Source organism: Archocentrus centrarchus, chromosome 15, assembly GCF_007364275.1.
Source record: "Archocentrus centrarchus isolate MPI-CPG fArcCen1 chromosome 15, fArcCen1, whole genome shotgun sequence".
In the NCBI taxonomy this organism is placed as follows: Eukaryota; Metazoa; Chordata; class Actinopteri; order Cichliformes; family Cichlidae; genus Archocentrus; species Archocentrus centrarchus.
The window spans coordinates 7,663,789-7,680,295 of NC_044360.1; the positions used below are offsets into that span (position 1 = coordinate 7,663,789).

At 41.2% G+C, this 16,507-nt stretch overlaps 1 protein-coding gene across 1 annotated transcript; it reads left to right on the forward strand.

The window, feature by feature from the left end:
• Positions 1-256: 256 nt before the first annotated feature.
• On the forward strand, positions 257-8,783 carry LOC115793635 (aftiphilin). Its single transcript, XM_030748688.1, has 7 exons — positions 257-516; positions 3,402-4,900; positions 5,120-5,286; positions 5,722-5,848; positions 5,997-6,053; positions 6,246-6,371; positions 6,466-8,783. Exons 2-7 carry the CDS (start codon positions 3,440-3,442, stop codon positions 6,568-6,570), a joined length of 2,043 nt encoding a protein of 680 aa, XP_030604548.1. The 5' UTR covers positions 257-516; positions 3,402-3,439; the 3' UTR covers positions 6,571-8,783.
• The last annotated feature ends 7,724 nt before the right edge of the window (positions 8,784-16,507 follow it).

Here is a 16,507-nt window from a genome sequence, read left to right on the forward strand (position 1 = left end):
CCTTTCTTGACCCAATAAAATGCGCTTCTACTTATACATGATCACAACGATAGTACAGAAGTGGAGGTTAAAAAAGATGTAGGGACAAATTTCCCCAGCAGGAGGCAATATTCTTCTCAGGCACAACAAAGATCGTCTATTTTTATGAGGCATCACTTTCCGGTCTGTCTGTGACTTTGATCCTCAGTTTTTCCCGTCATTGTGAATAAAGCAGAGTGAGACATCTTAGTACTTTAAGCATCCCGGGTAATACCGATGGAGACCAGAGATGATGGAGAACAGGGCTGCGCCGCTGACAGACGGTGAATAAAAAGCTGGGATTGCCCGTTAGCTGCAGATTAACAGCCCGTCGTTGTTTGGCTGCTTTTGTCGGACAGCTTAGTGTTACACAGCGGCTTCATCAGCTAGCCGCTGGTCATGTTAGCTAATCAGCTGCCGTGTTGGTAGCAGAACAGCGGAATGCCGTTTGGGATCTACCTGATCGTTTCCACCTTATTTTAACCTGGTTCATTATTGGTGAGTAGCTCGCTTTGCATGAAGCGCCCCCTCATGAGCGAGTTTCATGAACAGTTTGTGTTTACCCGACTTCACTGTCAGCTGTTTGTACCGCGGTAACACCTGTCTGTGTGTCCGGGATGAAGGGGCTGCAGAAAATGGCAGGACGGCCGTGCTTGTTTAAGCCAACAAAAGACATGCGTTAACTTGTTGTTTAAGAGGGAAACAAGCAGAGAGCTCATGGTCACGTTTTATCTCATTAGACTCCAGTTCATTTGTGTTGTGTTGAGAGCTTATCCGTGACCCTGCAGGGTTTGTACTGCTCATCTAAGTAGCACAAAGCTGCGGATATTGTTTCCCGTATCGGTTTACTGACCGGGGCCTCTTTTTTTTTTTTTTTTTTTTTTTATACCCTCAGGATCAGCACCAGGAGAGTCACGGAGGTGGTAGTATATAATTTAGATGTAAGAAGGAGATATTTGAAATGAGGAAATTGTGTAGCAGATTATGTAGAACATAATAACTCTCTGCAGAAAGACTAAAAGTGTCCAAAAGCCCAGAAATCACTGACAACGGGGGTGTCAAATTTATTTCAGTTATTCTTTTGTTCCACCTGCAGCTCAGTTTGATTTCAGGTGAGACAGACTAGTCACACCATTGCATAGTAACTTATTTAAAAAGTAAAATGTTCACACTGAAAGGGTGACCTAATCTGCTCATATTTTTTATTCTTGAACTGTTCGGTTCACTTAGTGAAAGACCCTACAGTATTAGTAAGAAAATCCCAGCAATCAGACGACCCCTTATGAGCAAACACTTGGGTCACTTTTACCAGGAAGAAACCTCTGGCAGAACCAAACTCAGGGAGGACAGACAGGCCAGAAGGAACACAATGTTAGACAGAACCACAGTTTAATAAATTGCTAATGATTAAATGCAGCTGAGAGTGAGGAAGAGACGCTCAGTGCGTCATGGAAAGCTCTGCCAGCAGCCTAAGCCTATTGCAGCATAACTAAGGGATGGTTCAGGGTCACCTGATCCAGCCCTAACTATGAGCTTTATCAAAAAGGAAGAAGGAGCCAGAATGGAAGAAATATGACAGCTTTGTATGATTCACTATTCACAATAATCCTTGGTGCAGCCCCTTGGTTCAACCCTGTCTGAAACGAGCTGTTTTAGCCCCCCCCCTTGCAAGCAGAAGGTTTGTGAAGGTGTGTATGTGAACAGGTGTGCCTGAGATAACTATGTTAGGAATATCCTCTCTCTTTGTCACCATACAGAGCCAGAAGTAGGAAAAAAATGTTATGAAATGTGTTTGTGTAGGTTCTCAGTTATCCAGGTCATTGTAGTCTTAAGTGCTTAAAATCAAGACAGCTGATTTTAGTTCATGAAGATGTTTCTCATCCATTCATCCAGGAGGTTTGTTCAGTTCTAAAGGTGGGGAGTCTCAGGTATTTAACCCTAGTAGGCTTGTCCCTTTGGAGGTTGGTTTTTAAGGGTCACGTGAGCCAAGATATATATCAAGATGTAGGTGATTACTGTGAATCCTTTGTGAGACATTGCCCCACCATCAAATGGTAAATGAACTAGTACCTTTCTACCCAGTTGAGCACTCAATGAACTTTCTACTGCAATGGGGTTGAATCGCCCAGTTGATTCAAAACTGCAGTAAAGGTGGCTGATTGCTGGTGTCATAGGCCACCACCTCTGTTCAGTGACGGTCATTCACAGCAGACATAGAAGGCCTCCTTTACTCATCTCTCACCATGTCTTCCCTGTCCAAAATGTGAACATTAGCATCCCCGATAGAGTGCTTGTCTGTTTTCCCTGTCGATTTATACCTGAGTCTTGTCCTGTTGAGCTGGGTCTCCTATGTTGTGCCATCTGTCTGTGGAGCGGTTGTTTGGTCTCCTTTTTGTAAAGGTCCAAGCACTCATCACTGCATTGTACAGCACACACTACATTGTTTAACTTGTGGTTGGGTATTTTGTCTTTGGGATGAACAAGGACAAAAAGGAGATCCCAAGGCAAAAAAAGCCTCTCAGGACTAACCTCCAGGCCAGCCCCACTAGAAGTTAAATACCTCGAATTCTCCATCAATGTTTAGAACTGAGGAAGCCTCGTGAGTGAGAGGTGACATGTCCTCACAAACCAACAAGAAGTCCGGTTGCCTTGATTATCAAGCACTTAAGACAATTTTAGGAATAGAAGTCTTAAGATTAGTGTATGCAGCCACCACTTTAACAGTATATATGTATGAAATAAAATAAGGAAGGGCATTATCCAGTCCATCCATGTCTATTAACAAAACAGATGAACAGCTTGAGATGTCTTAAGAAAGATCAGTGGAGTATCAACAATATGCATGAGTTTATTCCACGTCCAGGCTATTTTAATTACTAAAGAATTATTACTAAGTATAAAAGTGCTGCTTGCCTTCATCATTTACAGTTTGCAGCATAATACCTCCTGCTGCAAAAATACTGTGAAAAGTCTTTGTCATGTTCACATTTATCAAAGCTGTCCCGTGGGCCCATTTGGATCATGTTCTTGGCCAGCTCTGGCCTGCTGGCCATGTATTTGACACCTCTGATTTATCCTCTTGTAACCACTATTTTATGTCAGACATGAAACAGATACCTGTCTAGTTTTTGCTTCTGTTGTATGGTTAAGTATTTTGGCCAACAATGCAACACTTAGTTAATTCAAGATGACAAAAGTTAATTAAAAAAGCTCATTCAAGAGTTGATGTGAACCGTTTAGTTTTTTTTTTTTTTAATATGATGTGAACAGTTTTAATACAATAATCTCCCAAATTATGGAGCAGATACCTTCATTAACACTAAAATTATTCCCAAAAGCTGCTGTTTCTGATCCTTCTTCTCATTCTTTACACTTTCTCCTAGCAGGTGCATGAGGCCTTTGGGTGCTGCTGGGAGAACCCATGGAGCCAGACGTCATACCCTTGAACTCGTCCTCCCCGCCTCTGATGGATGATGATGGTGACGGGGAGGTGGCATCAGAGGAGGATGAGTTCAGGGACTTTTCTCTTGGGATGTCCTGCTCCTCTCTCGGTTTTGCTGACGGTACTAAGCCAACTTCTAGTTTGAGACCTCCTTCTCCTACCATAGAACCAGCCACCCATCAACCTGGCTGCAGCTCTAATCACCCAGTTGAACAATCCCAGCCTACATCCAAAGTGATGTTGGAGGCCAGTAAGACTCAAATGGATGTGGGAGGAAAGGATTGTAATGCTGAACCTTCTTTGCACCTCACAAACGGATTTGCTCAAAGTGAGCATAGCTCTGGGGGCCACACTGCTTCTGTATTGGGTGGTTGGGCTCCTGTGGAGGAAACAGGGTTTGCTGATTTCACTGTGTTTACAGAGCAGACAGGACACCCCTGGTGTTGTGGCTTCTCTCCAACAGGCAACACAGAGCAGAAGGACGGCAGAGCAAGAGGGACTAACAGCAGCTTTAGTGACCAAATCTGTGATTCAGGACAGGATGTTATGGAGTCTGAGTGCAGCTCTCATTGTGCACACAAGGCAAAACAAAACATCCTGACTGAGATCAAGGACTGTGAGAAAAGAGATGCAGCACTTGTGCAACAATCTCAGGTCCATCATGAGCCTCAGGAAGCTGCAGGAGCTTTGAATTTTCCATCTGAAGAGGAGGCGCTAGACAAGCCTGGGGATAGTCAGAGGGACAGGAGGCATAGTTTTAATTCTTCTCAAACCTCTGAGGTACAGGAGGATGGAGATACAGAAGAAATCTTTCAAACGTGCATTATGTATGAGCCTACTTCAGAGGACTTGGCATCCTTCAGTGATGATTTGTCATTTGAAGGTGCTTCTGCCGACTTGGAACCAAATGTTTCATCCCTTGCTTCTCAAGACGATCAAACTGATTGGGACCAGTTTGATGAAGAGGACGAAGATCTGGGAAGCTCCGGACGTTTGGACTCTTTTGTTAACAGCAGTGTGGCGAACCTCAACCAGACTCAGTCAGACATGGGTTTTCATCACTGCAACCAAAATGCGACTCAGGAAACTTCTGCTACCTCCAATCCGTCACCATCTGGAACAAATTTGCAAAACAGATTTGCTGACTTTACTGACAGCAGATTTGAGCATCACAGGGACCAAGAAGATGTTCAAACAGCTGATGCAGGGGTGCAGATTCTGGGAAATCTCCCACTGAGTGACAGCTTTGCAGATTTCTGCTCAGCGCCCACGCAGGTGGATGGAGGGGGGTCGTGGGCAGAATTCAACGACCAGAGTCCAGAGGATGGAAAAAGCTGGACACAGTTCAGAGCGCCAGTCAGCAGCCTGCAGACTGATGGGGACGCTGAGGAGGAGGATGAGCAGGACAGAGCGGAAAGAACAAGAAGGAACAGCTGTCAGGTAGAAGATAATTTTACATAAAACTTAAACTATTGTTATTTCCTTTTCTGTAGTTATAGTGATATTGAGAAACATTTTTGGCAACTGCATAGTGTTTTTATCATTGAATGTTACCAATTTTTTAAAAAAACAAGGCAGGTTAATCTGGTAAAATGGTAAATGCATATTTCTGAACTTCTAGTTTTAAAAATGAACCATCTTATATTGTTGTCTGGCCAGGCTTCACTGTCCTGCCGTGTCCAGGAGCTCCTCCAGGCCAGTTTCCCAGAGGTAGTGGTCCCAGCTGTGGCAAGTGAGAAGGAGCTGCTTGGCCTCAGTGCTTTGGTTCAAGCTCAGCATCTCTCTGAGAGTGACGAGGACATGCCAGACCTCAGCAGTGCTCAGCGGTGAGGAGAACCTCCTGAACTATGGGTTAACTAGTCTGGAAAGCCATCAGCTAGTCTGTCAACTTCCCCTCAGGTTTAGGGTTAGCACATTTCTGCGGCTTCCTGTTGTAGATAGGGGATCTGTATGTGAGGTTCAAGAGCTTCTGTGCCCTCTGCCAGCCTTTGTTTATGAATGCAAATTTTAAATGTCTAAATTGGTATCTAGCAGTAGCTGAAAATTTTGAGAATATATGTGGTTTTGTTTGTTTGTTTGGTTTTTTTTGCAGTCTGAAGATATACCCCATAGAGCCAGTTTGCACTGTTAAGGATAGATATTTCTAATTGAAAGTAGTGTTATCCTTAGCATATTAGAATTTAATTCCTAGATGTAGAACATAAAGTAATAACTTATCTAAACATGTGCTGCTTTTTAATCACTTTTGTGTGACCTTTCAGGATTCAGCAGGAGATGTTGAGGCTGCATGAGGACATCCACAGTGCAGTTGGACTCCAGTTTCAGTGGGGTGGCTCCCATACTAACAGGACCCTGCTCAGTTGCCTTGGCATGAACACAAGAAACATTGTGAGTCAGGCATCAGTGGAATTCTTTCCGCTTTAATGAAGTACTCTGCTACAACGAGGGCTGAAATTCTGTTGATAGCTTGCAACATTATAGTGTTGCACTCACTGTTATTTGCTCTGTTATTTTTTTTTCCCCATTACTTCTGAAGGTGTTCATTGGGAGGAACAAGCAGCCTGTGACTGTTCCTGCTTTTGCATCCGGTCTGGTAAGTCAGCTGTAGTAAATGTGAACCAGCTTCACTGGTGTGTGATGGGAGACTAGAGCAGGTGTACTGCTGAAACGAGGGCAGCTTCAGTAGTACAAAAACATACTGGGGTTTGTCACTTCTCTATGGCAGCTGTTAGTCTGTATATAATCTTTATTTAGTGTTTCCACATCCTTTTCTGTTGCTTGTCAGGGAATGCTTGAGCCCACCACCAAAGACTCTGTGCCAGCTGTCTGTTCTCCAGGACAAGCAGCTGTTACAGCACAAGCACCTCCAGGGCCCCGGGACATACCCGACCCCTCAATACATTCAGTGCAGGTAAACTTGTCTGTTTGATTTGACTAAAATAGAAAAAAACAGAACATTACACATGAATGCAATAATTAAAAAAGCTAATTTTCTGTCCTGGCAGGAGGAGCTCCCTTGCAGCCAGCTGGACTGGAGCAGTCGTGGCCTTAGCAGCTCTCAGGACGGTACGTCCCCTCGCCGAGCCCCTCACTTCTGGGGTCGGAGGTAGACTACCAGCCATCCCCTACATGGCTTCTATTAATAAATAGAGAATTTACTCTGGGCTCCTCACTTCCTTCACAGCATGTGCTTTTTCTTTGAATTGACTGTTTCCCCTCTGCAGTAATGTGTGACCACAACATTTTCCTTTATAAATAATTTCCTCTGAAGAATATCGATCACCCAGTATTTTGAAATCCTGACCAAAAACAGGGGAAACACTGTGCTGACCTACCTTTTTCCTCTCTCCTTCACACTATTCTGTTGTCACATCTGTACCAGCTGTTCTGTTCATAAATAATTTATCTCAGTATTTCAGTCCCATTGAGGGGAAAATTTCAAATGTACAAACACCTGATGTGTGAGAAGCCGAATGAAGACACGATGTGCATACTGAGATGTTACTTGCCTGTTTTGTGGTCCTCTGGGGTTTTTGATCCACTGGGAATTTCACAGTAGTGCTAAATTAATGATTTTTGCACAGCATCTAATACTGATCTGATCTTAATTTGTTGACTCACTGAGCGTGAACGTAACATGTACTCCAGTGATTTAATGGATTTGTTAATCCTAAGGACCAATTTTTTTTGTATTGGTGGTAACTGTGGAGGTTAAACTCCTACCTCCTTAGTATTAATATCGTCAACCTGTTGCCCATTGCGTGACTAAATTGCTCTAATTTTTATAAATAATTTTTCATGCCTTCAATCATTAGACATTTTTTTTTGGTAAAGGCAAATCAAAAGAGACTCGTCTACACAGATAATGCAGTGTTTTGTGTTTTTGCTCAGGAACGTTTTATTAAGTTAATGAGAATCCCGAGTTAATGAAGTAATGTTTAGTTTTAATTTTTGCAGTTTTCAGATGGTTTGTATTCATCCTAAAACTTAAACTTATAATTTTGAAATGATTAATTATTCTCTTTGCTAAAAACAAGGTGTGATCCACAGATAACAGCAAATTAGATTCAAATTCGGCCGCTCTCCCTTCAGTAGTCTCCCTGTGTGCATCTGGATCACTTCCAGCACAGCTGCTATTTTTATATTGTTCCCTGGACGTCCAGTTCTGACTGCCTAATTTCACCATGAATCTCTAACTGTTAGAAAGGGCAAAGATCAATTTCTGTATAAACATACCCAGTTTAGGATTATCTGTTTTTATCTGATGATGAGAGCTGGGTCTTTGGATATGACCAAGACACCAAACAGTAGTTTTCAGTTGAAGAGTCCACTGGCCAATTCCCAAAAGCCAACCACAAGCGAGCTCATCATTCGCAGCATCACCCACCGCAGGTTCATTCCTGAGCTTCAGTGGACTGAAGAGTTTGAGGGAGAATGTTTGGTGCAAACGACCTGACCTGTGTCACATGCCACGTTTTTAGCCAGACCAACACAATCTTTGCTCAACACCCATCATATGCACCAGATTTGGCTTTTAGCAACTTCATCGTCTTCCTCAAAAAGTGATTCAAGTTGTAAAGTCACCTTTTTGACTCAATGAAAAGGGACGTCCAGAGATTTCCATGGATCCATCTGGAGGACGCACAAATGCTGTTAATGGTTTAGAGGTGCACAAGGAGATGGTCTTGAAGGGGACCTCAGTTAAATATAAGTGGGATACAGGTTTTTTTTATGGGTGGAATTGCAGAACTTTTTTGATGAGACTGCATACACAAAACAAAAAATGGAAAGGAAAAAAAAAAAAGCCAGGTAGGAAAATCCTAATGGCTCTTTTGCAAGTTATTGAGACAGGGAATTAAAAAAAAAAAAAAAATGTCATAGTGGTGATAAACAAACTTTGCCAGAAAAGTTTGTTTGTTGCTGCATGTGTTTGAAGATAGTAAAGCCAAAGTGTGCTTAAAAAAACCATTTAATACAGTGTGGCTAAAAAAGACTGAAAACATAACTTACTAACTTAAAAACCTGAATTGTGGCTACTAACAAGAATAATAATAAAACAAAATTGTAGCATGCAAGGTAACATCCTTTCTGATGGTGTTAATTGATCTACACGTATATATTTCTAAGGATGGAGCTGAGCAGCTGTCAAACCTATTTCTTGGACTTAAGCAGTGAGCTCCTTGATTAAATCTGCAGGTGTCCATACAGAGGCGCTGGCCTAGCTAAAGAAGGCTGTCTTACTTCTTTTGATAAGTTGAGTTCAGTGATTTTGAATTTTTCACATCTGCATCACTAGGAAGACAGCCTTAGGAAAAAAAAAAAATGGAACAGTGTTGTAATAATGAAGTCTGCACAGCAGAGGGCAGTGTCTGCTCTGTAGGTGATGCTGAGTGTGGACGTCAAAACACATTTCCCATTTCCCATACAAAAAGATATGTAATCATATAAATGTAACTGTGTGTGGTATATTCTGTAATTATTTTTTTTTCTTTTTGTTAGTTTTGAAGTCTTTTTTTGGGTTAATTTAATCTGTGGGTTGATCGTCTTAATAGAGGTTTCCATCGTTAAAAGAGGAAGGAAGGTGTGAATTATCTGCTGTTAGTTAATATTTCATCCTTTGTTTTTCTTTTAGTTTATTGTGCACTTCATCCTCAGATATGATCATGCTGATTATGGCAGTGTTTGATTCCAAAGCACTTCATTTTGAGAAAACAAGTGGCCCCTGAAATCTGCCTCTTCAGTGTTTCATTACCAATCAAACCTGTTTGTGCAGCATTTCTATAAATGCACCCACACTCTTTCACAATGAGTTGTGCCTTTTTTGCTAAGAATTTTCTGATAAGTGCTTTTTTTTTTTTTTTTTTTTTTCCCCGAAATGGTGAAATAATCTTTGGACCTATTATGTGACAGAAACCTATTTTTAATTTATTCTGATTTACTGCTCAAATTGAGAATTAATGCACTGCTATTGGACTTGTGGGAAATCGTTGAAAATACTGAAATAAATCAGTTGATCCTTTTCTGCTTGGTTTGTCTTCTCTTGTTCTCAGGTTTTCACTCTTTTATCGCTTTGCTCTGTGGTTGACTGCAGAGTTGTGATGCTCAAATCTCAACCATCTGCTTGGATTTTCTGTTCAGTTTTTTTATTTTTATTATTAAGACAAAGAATGTAAAAGTCTATGATCAATTTCTGAATGTAATATCTAGCTGTGCCACCTTTGGAACACCTGCAGCCAAATGCTTTATGGTATTTTCTTTCTTGCAGAGCTGCTTTGGTGCAGCCACATTTGGGGGTGTACGTTTGATTAATGGCTCTTTTCAGATCTTGCCACAGCATCTCACTGGAATTCAGGTCCAATCTTTGAATAGCTCACCCAGGAATTTTATTTTATTCATTTATGAGGCATAGGTTCGAATCCCAATTCTCGGATTCTGCCAAGAGGTCCCCAAACTCATGTGGTCCTATTCCCAGTTCCAAGCCCAGATAAATTGGAGGAATGCATAAAGAGAATCGATGCAGATCCATCCTCTGTGGTGACCCTTTGGGAAATAAAGGAGCAGCTGCAACCACTTTTTGTTCTTCTGCAAGACTTCTGGTCAGGAAGCAATATCATGTTTCTCTCAGCAAAGTCACCCCTACAACATTTCACTGTCACTTCCATCCTCGACTAACATTTGTGCAATTCTGAGTCTGGTTTACACCAGATGTAAGAGGACACCCCCCCCCAAACAGTTCAAACTCATCAGTCCTTGAAACGATCACCCAAAATGTTTGAGGTCAGCAGTGTGTTTTGGTAAAGTTTATATAAGCCTTAATCTTCTTCATGGTTAGAATTGGTTTTAGCTTCCACACTCTTCCATGGATGCTGTTTTTGCTCAGCGTGCGTGACAGTGGAATCATGAACACTGACATTTAATGAGGTGAACGTGTTCCTTAGATGTTTTACGACTTAAAGTGTTCATTTGTTGATAGTGCCTCAGTGTGGATCTGGAGTCCATGTGTCCACAAGGGTTCACATGAATTGGCTTTAAAAAAAAAAATAAAAAGCTTTGCAATTATCCCAGACTGATGTTCCTCATCTCACCTGGAAATTCTTTAGATTCTGGCTTACTGTGTTTCTGGGAGATCTATTAGCCAACTCTCTGTTTCTGACAATAATCTCTTTAAGTTACGACTTAAACGAATAAGGTTGGTAGTAATCAGGTGTGATTGTCTAATCCAGCTGCAACCAGTCACAAACAGATTGGTAGTTTTATGGATTTAATCATTAAGAGCACCAGTACTTTTTTTTCCTAACACAAGTTTAGTTTGTACTAATTGACCTTCAAGACTTGTTTTTCTTTTTCTTAGATGTTAGATTTTGTTTTAAGAAAGGTTTAGTATGAGACAAAAATGAAAGAAATCAGAACATGGGGTCAAATACTTTTTCACAACCACAAGAAATGTGACATCCAGCATCTCTGGAAATCCACCGGAGTCTCCAGGAGGAGACAAGTCTGATAAATTAGTATTGAAGACTGCTGGTTTGATGAGATTAGAAATTTCTATTTCTTCTTTAAGCAAGAACCTGTTAGCATTACTGTCCACTAACTAAAGATGAATACACTAAAACAAAATCTGGTGCAGTGCAAAACAACTGAGCAACTTTAACTGTGTTAAACTGTGGACACAGCATCCAAAAACATGACCCCTCTTTATGTACACAAAAATATGATGAACAATAACGCACGTACTGAGTATACAGTGCATGCCAGAGGATTTCTGATGCAGTGCTAGTGGCACATGGCTTAATGTGACTTAAAGTAGCTCAGCCTTTGTTACATTCTTGTTGTGACAAGTCAAAATATATGTGTCCTGTGAAAAAGGTTTGCCATAGTACTGTACAGGTGTGAGACTTCTGCCTCCGCTGACTACAAAACACTGGTTTAAATTTTGGTATGGAGTCCCCCTTTGAGAGTCATTTTCATATACTTGCATGAAATCCTCCCTGAAATCATGGAGAGTACATGCAGATAACATCTAACAAACTGAGCTTCACGCTGAAGCTCCTGGAACCACGTGACATTAAGGTTATGTTATGATGCTTACTGATAAATAAAAAAAGGCAAAGTTTCAGGTTCCTTTTATTTTCTCCCCTATGCTAGCACAGGCTGCTCTGCTCTCAACCTGGATTACTTTGGTCCCGAGGAGGAGAGCAGATCCAGCAGCAGCAGCCGGAGCCACAGTCCCCCTCCAGGTCAGTATATGAACCTAAATAACTGCACCTCTCAATTGTGATATTACCATGAAGCAATATAGGAATCAGACCCTAGATCAGGGGCAATTAATTTTCCCAATGCGCCGCATGAGAAACTGGGACTTTTGTGGAGGAGTGCACCAATTAGCTGAACTCAGTTCTTCTCAATATTAATTTTATCTCCTCATAAGCTTATTGGCGCGGCCCTCCACAACAGTCCCAGTTTTTTAAGTGGCCGCTTGGGAAAATTAATTACTCACCGCTGCTCTAAGTGTTGCTTATGCTGTGTGTCTTGTTATAATGCAACACTTGTATGTAAAGGAATTGACCGGGAGCTGTACGAGTTGACCATCAGCAAACTGGAAACCAGCACTAACAGCAGCCACCTGGAGGACACTTTGAATCGCCTGATGTGTTCTGCAGAGAGCACCAGCATTTCAGTGAGGTCAGTGAATCTGATATACAATCAGTTTTCTGTTTTTAACTTAAATCATTCACAAGCCTCATTAACTGTTACTGTTTAAATTAAGAAATATTTTTGGTTTGTGTGTGTTCTCCGTCAGAAAAACCCCGCCGAGTGAAGAGCTGAGCGCAGAGGCTTCCAGGGTGATTGCTGCACTTCCTAGTCTGTCTTTCATGCAGGCCAATGTCCTCATGTTCCCAAGCATACTCATACCTAAAGCATGCAGTTCTCCAAAATGACAACACACTTTTACAGCAAAGGCTCAGCTGAATTTCTAATTACTCAATTTATATATCTTTGGTTCCTTTCTTTAACTCCTCTCCTTGTCTCTTATTCTCTCTCACTTGGATTAACAGCACTCATTTTTTATATTATAGATACGTTTAATTATATTGACAACAAAAGACAGTGTGAAAAGGTATTATATGCAAAGGACAGAGGGCGACCAAAATGAGAGAATTTAACACTCCATAGGTAGAAAGAATTATGGGGAAACAAGAGGTTAATTTTCCTATTTTGGTCAAACTACTCCACCTGCTGGCTATCCTCTGCCTTTAGCCGGAAAGTTGCCAGCAAAAACAGGCAAAATATCCTCACATGTATTGATATTCAAATATCAAAGCACAGGAAACTGCAGGCTGCACTGGATTAGATCAGTGGCAACAGCATTATGTGTAGACATATTATTCTCCTCAGTGTGCAGTGTTGTGGTTTAGTTTGGTTTTAACTTCCCTTTCATGCACATTTATTCAGTCTGTTACAGAAAATCCACCAATATAAATAAAAAATTTTTATTCTTTTTTTTTTATCATCTAAAAACTACATATGTGGTTATTTTTAATGTAAGGCTATAAAAGCAGAGGCAGAAAAATGCACACTCATGCCTGATTATGTAAAGTGACCATTTTAAGGAAATGGGACATGAATTTCTAACTTTTTTTTGTTTAATTTCAGCTTTAGTCAGATTGTGTCATGACTTTCATGACAATTAAAGTATTCTCTTACACTCTGTTTAGTATTAGGATGCCATACATGTATTTCCCTATTCAAGTTACTGAAGTATTTGAAGTTTCTTTGATATTTTTTTTCTTGTTTCCAGCTGTTGTCTGATTATTTGTTAAATGTTTTAAGTCCATAAACTAATAGGCTATATGCTCCTGACTGATTTAGGAGATATTTATAATTATGTTTGTTCATTTTGGTTTTTAGCCACCTCACATGGTTTTAGGTTAGTGAGCTGCTATGGAGTATGAAAACATTGTCCTGAAATACTCCTGCGACAAGCTTGTTGTTCACTTGTGCACATTCCTGAGAAGCAAACAGCTGCTTTCTGTAGTCATTTGTGGCTTTGTTAAGGAGTCCAACTGCATGGAGAAAGAAACTTCTCTTGGGCTGTGAGGGATTGGTCCTGATGGACCACAGCCTCATGCCAGAGGGGAGTGACACAGAAAGATTGTACCTGGTCTTGGAGGGAAGGTAGATCATCTTCATCTGACATGCTGCATTCTGCCTTTGTCCTTAGCAGTGGCCGTAGTGTACCTGATGGTGAGTAGTAAAAGTACACCATCAGTGACCTTGTCAGGTTGAATTTCTTCAGCTGCTGCAGGAAGTACATCCTCTCCTGTGCCTTCTTGATGAGGGAGCTGATGTTCATCTCCCAGGCCCTAAAGTCCTGGGAGATAAACATGGGCAGGCATGCAAGAAGATGGGGTCTGGTGGGGCTGGTTTCATTGTGAAGTCTATAATCAACTCAACTGTTCTGGCAGCACTGAGCTCTAGGTTGTTGTCTCAAGGTCACTAGATTGCCAATCTCCCATCTGTAGGCAGACTCATCACCACCTAAGATGAGCCCAGTGAGCATGGTGTCATTTGCAACTGGAGGTGCAGCTGTTGGTATGCAAGGATAAGAGCTGGGGAGAAACTACACAGCTTTGTGGAGAACTGGTGCTGATGGGCTGAAAGTCTGAAATGTGCCTGCCCAGCCTCACATGTGGCCTCCTGTCAGACAGGAAGTCACTGATCCAAATGCAGGTGGGAGCAGGCACATTCAGCTGGGAGAGCTTGTACTGCAGTAGAGCTGGAATGCTGGTGTTAAAAGCAGAACACACAAAAATTAATCTGGCTTAAGTTCTAGATTCTGGAGGATGAAGTGCAGTGCCACGTTAACTGCATCGTCTGCCGACTTGTTGGCTCTGTAAGTGAACTGCAAGGGGTCTGGGAGGAGGGTCAATGATGGGTTTGAGATGGGACTACAGAGGTCAAAGCGACAGGTTTTTAGTCATCAAGGTGTGTTATCCTTGTTTTGGGGGGGACAGTAATAATGGTGGAGGCCTTGAAGCAGGCTGGCACGTGACATGTCCCCAGTGAGGTATTGAAAATGTCAGTGAGACAGCTGACTAGCAGTGTTTCAGGGTGGATGGAGACACTGAGTCTGATATGAGTGTGAAAAATTAAGTATACCTCATGACTCAATACCTTATACAACCACCTTTAGCAGCAAAAACTTAAAGTAATCATTTTCTGTGTGACTTGATCAGTGTCTCACATTACTGTGGGGGAATTTTGGCTCACTCTTCTTTGCAGTGTTGCTTCAGTTCATTGAGGTTTGTAGGCACTGGGTTATACACAGCTCTGGGTTTCACCACAGCATTTCAGTCAGGTTGAACTTTGACTGAACCATTGCAAAACATTAAAAAATTTATTTTTTTTTGCGATTCTTTTGTAGATTTGCTGCTCTTCTTGGGATCATTGAACCATTGCATGACCCAGTTTGGACCAAGCTTTAACTGTTGGACAGATGGCCTCACATTTGATTGTAGAATACTTTGGTATACAGAGGAGTTCATGGTTGACTCAGTGACTGCAAGGTGCCCTGGTCCCACGACTGTAAAGCAAACCCAAATCAACACCCCTCCACCACTGTGCTTGACAGCTGGTGTGAGGTGTTTGTGCTCATATATTGTGGTCTCATCTGTCCGTAGGACATTGTTCCAAAAGTGGTCTGTTCAGATGCAACTTTGCAAACTTAAGCCATGCTGCCATGTACTATTTAGAGAGAAGAGGCTTTCTCCTGGCAGCCCTTCCAAACAGGCCATGCTTGGTCAGTCTTTTTCTAGTTGTACTGTCATGAACGTTAACATTTAACATGCTAACTGAGGCCTGTGGAGTGTGAGATGTAGCTCTTACATTTGTTGCAGTTTCTCTGAGAATCACATGGTCTGACCTTGAGGTGAATTTGCTGGGATGTCCACTCCTGGGAAGATTGCTAGCTGTCTTGAATGTTTTCCACTTGTGATTAATCTTTCTCACTGCAGAATGATGGACTTCAGATTGTTTGGAAATGACAACCCTTTCCAGATTGGTGGGCAGCAACAACTGCATCTGTAAAAATCAAGGCTGATGTCTTTCCTCCTTGGGATTGTGTTAGCACACACCTAAAGGCTCCAGACCAGCAAACTGCCAAGACTTCTCCTTTTATAGAGGTGTTCACATTTGCTGCTGATGACTCAATCAAGCACATTTGATTTTCAGTTCCTGGCTGCAACTTATCCTTAATTCATTTGGAAGTAGTAAGGGTGCATTTAGTTTTTCACACACTGTGTCTGCTTTTTGTCTTTATTTTTGTTGTGTAATACAGTACGTCACTGGATTGGTTGCTGTTCATCCGAGGTTTCATTTACCTAATTTTATGACCTGCTAGGGATCAGATGATGTTTATTGTGTCCCGATATGTAAAACTTTAGAACTGAAAGAGGATGTCCTTTCTTTTTTTTTAAACCATGATTGTAAGATGAAAAGAGGGATTGAGAGTGTTATCAGAAACTGATAAAATATTCTAAAAGAAAATTGTTCTCTATTTTATTATAACAAATTAAATATGTGTGGAAGTGTGAGAGTATAATTATAAATTAATATGCATAGGTGTAAGACACACAGACTGCATGTAGCTGTTTGTAATTACAATTGTGGTCAGAGGTGGAGCACTTATCACGGGCATGAATGTCCTGGTAATTTTGGGCTTTTTAATGATTTATTTGAACTGCTCTTTTTTCCAGGGTGGAATGATTGTACAGCATACATCTTTCATTTTCAGAAAACAAGAACTAGGTGCACAATTTTGAATTTATTTTGGATTTTTTATAATCCACACAAGATCAAAAGTATACATACGGGCTCAAATATATACATACACTCACTTAAAGCTTTTAATAATGGTGCTGAAAGTTCTACAGAGTCTTTTAACTTGACAAGGCCAAAGCTTATTAACTCGTTTTTAGTGATCATGATTGACTGCAACTGGTAGTTTCTCTTTGCAATTGTTTGACAGCACTCATTGGATTAGCGAAT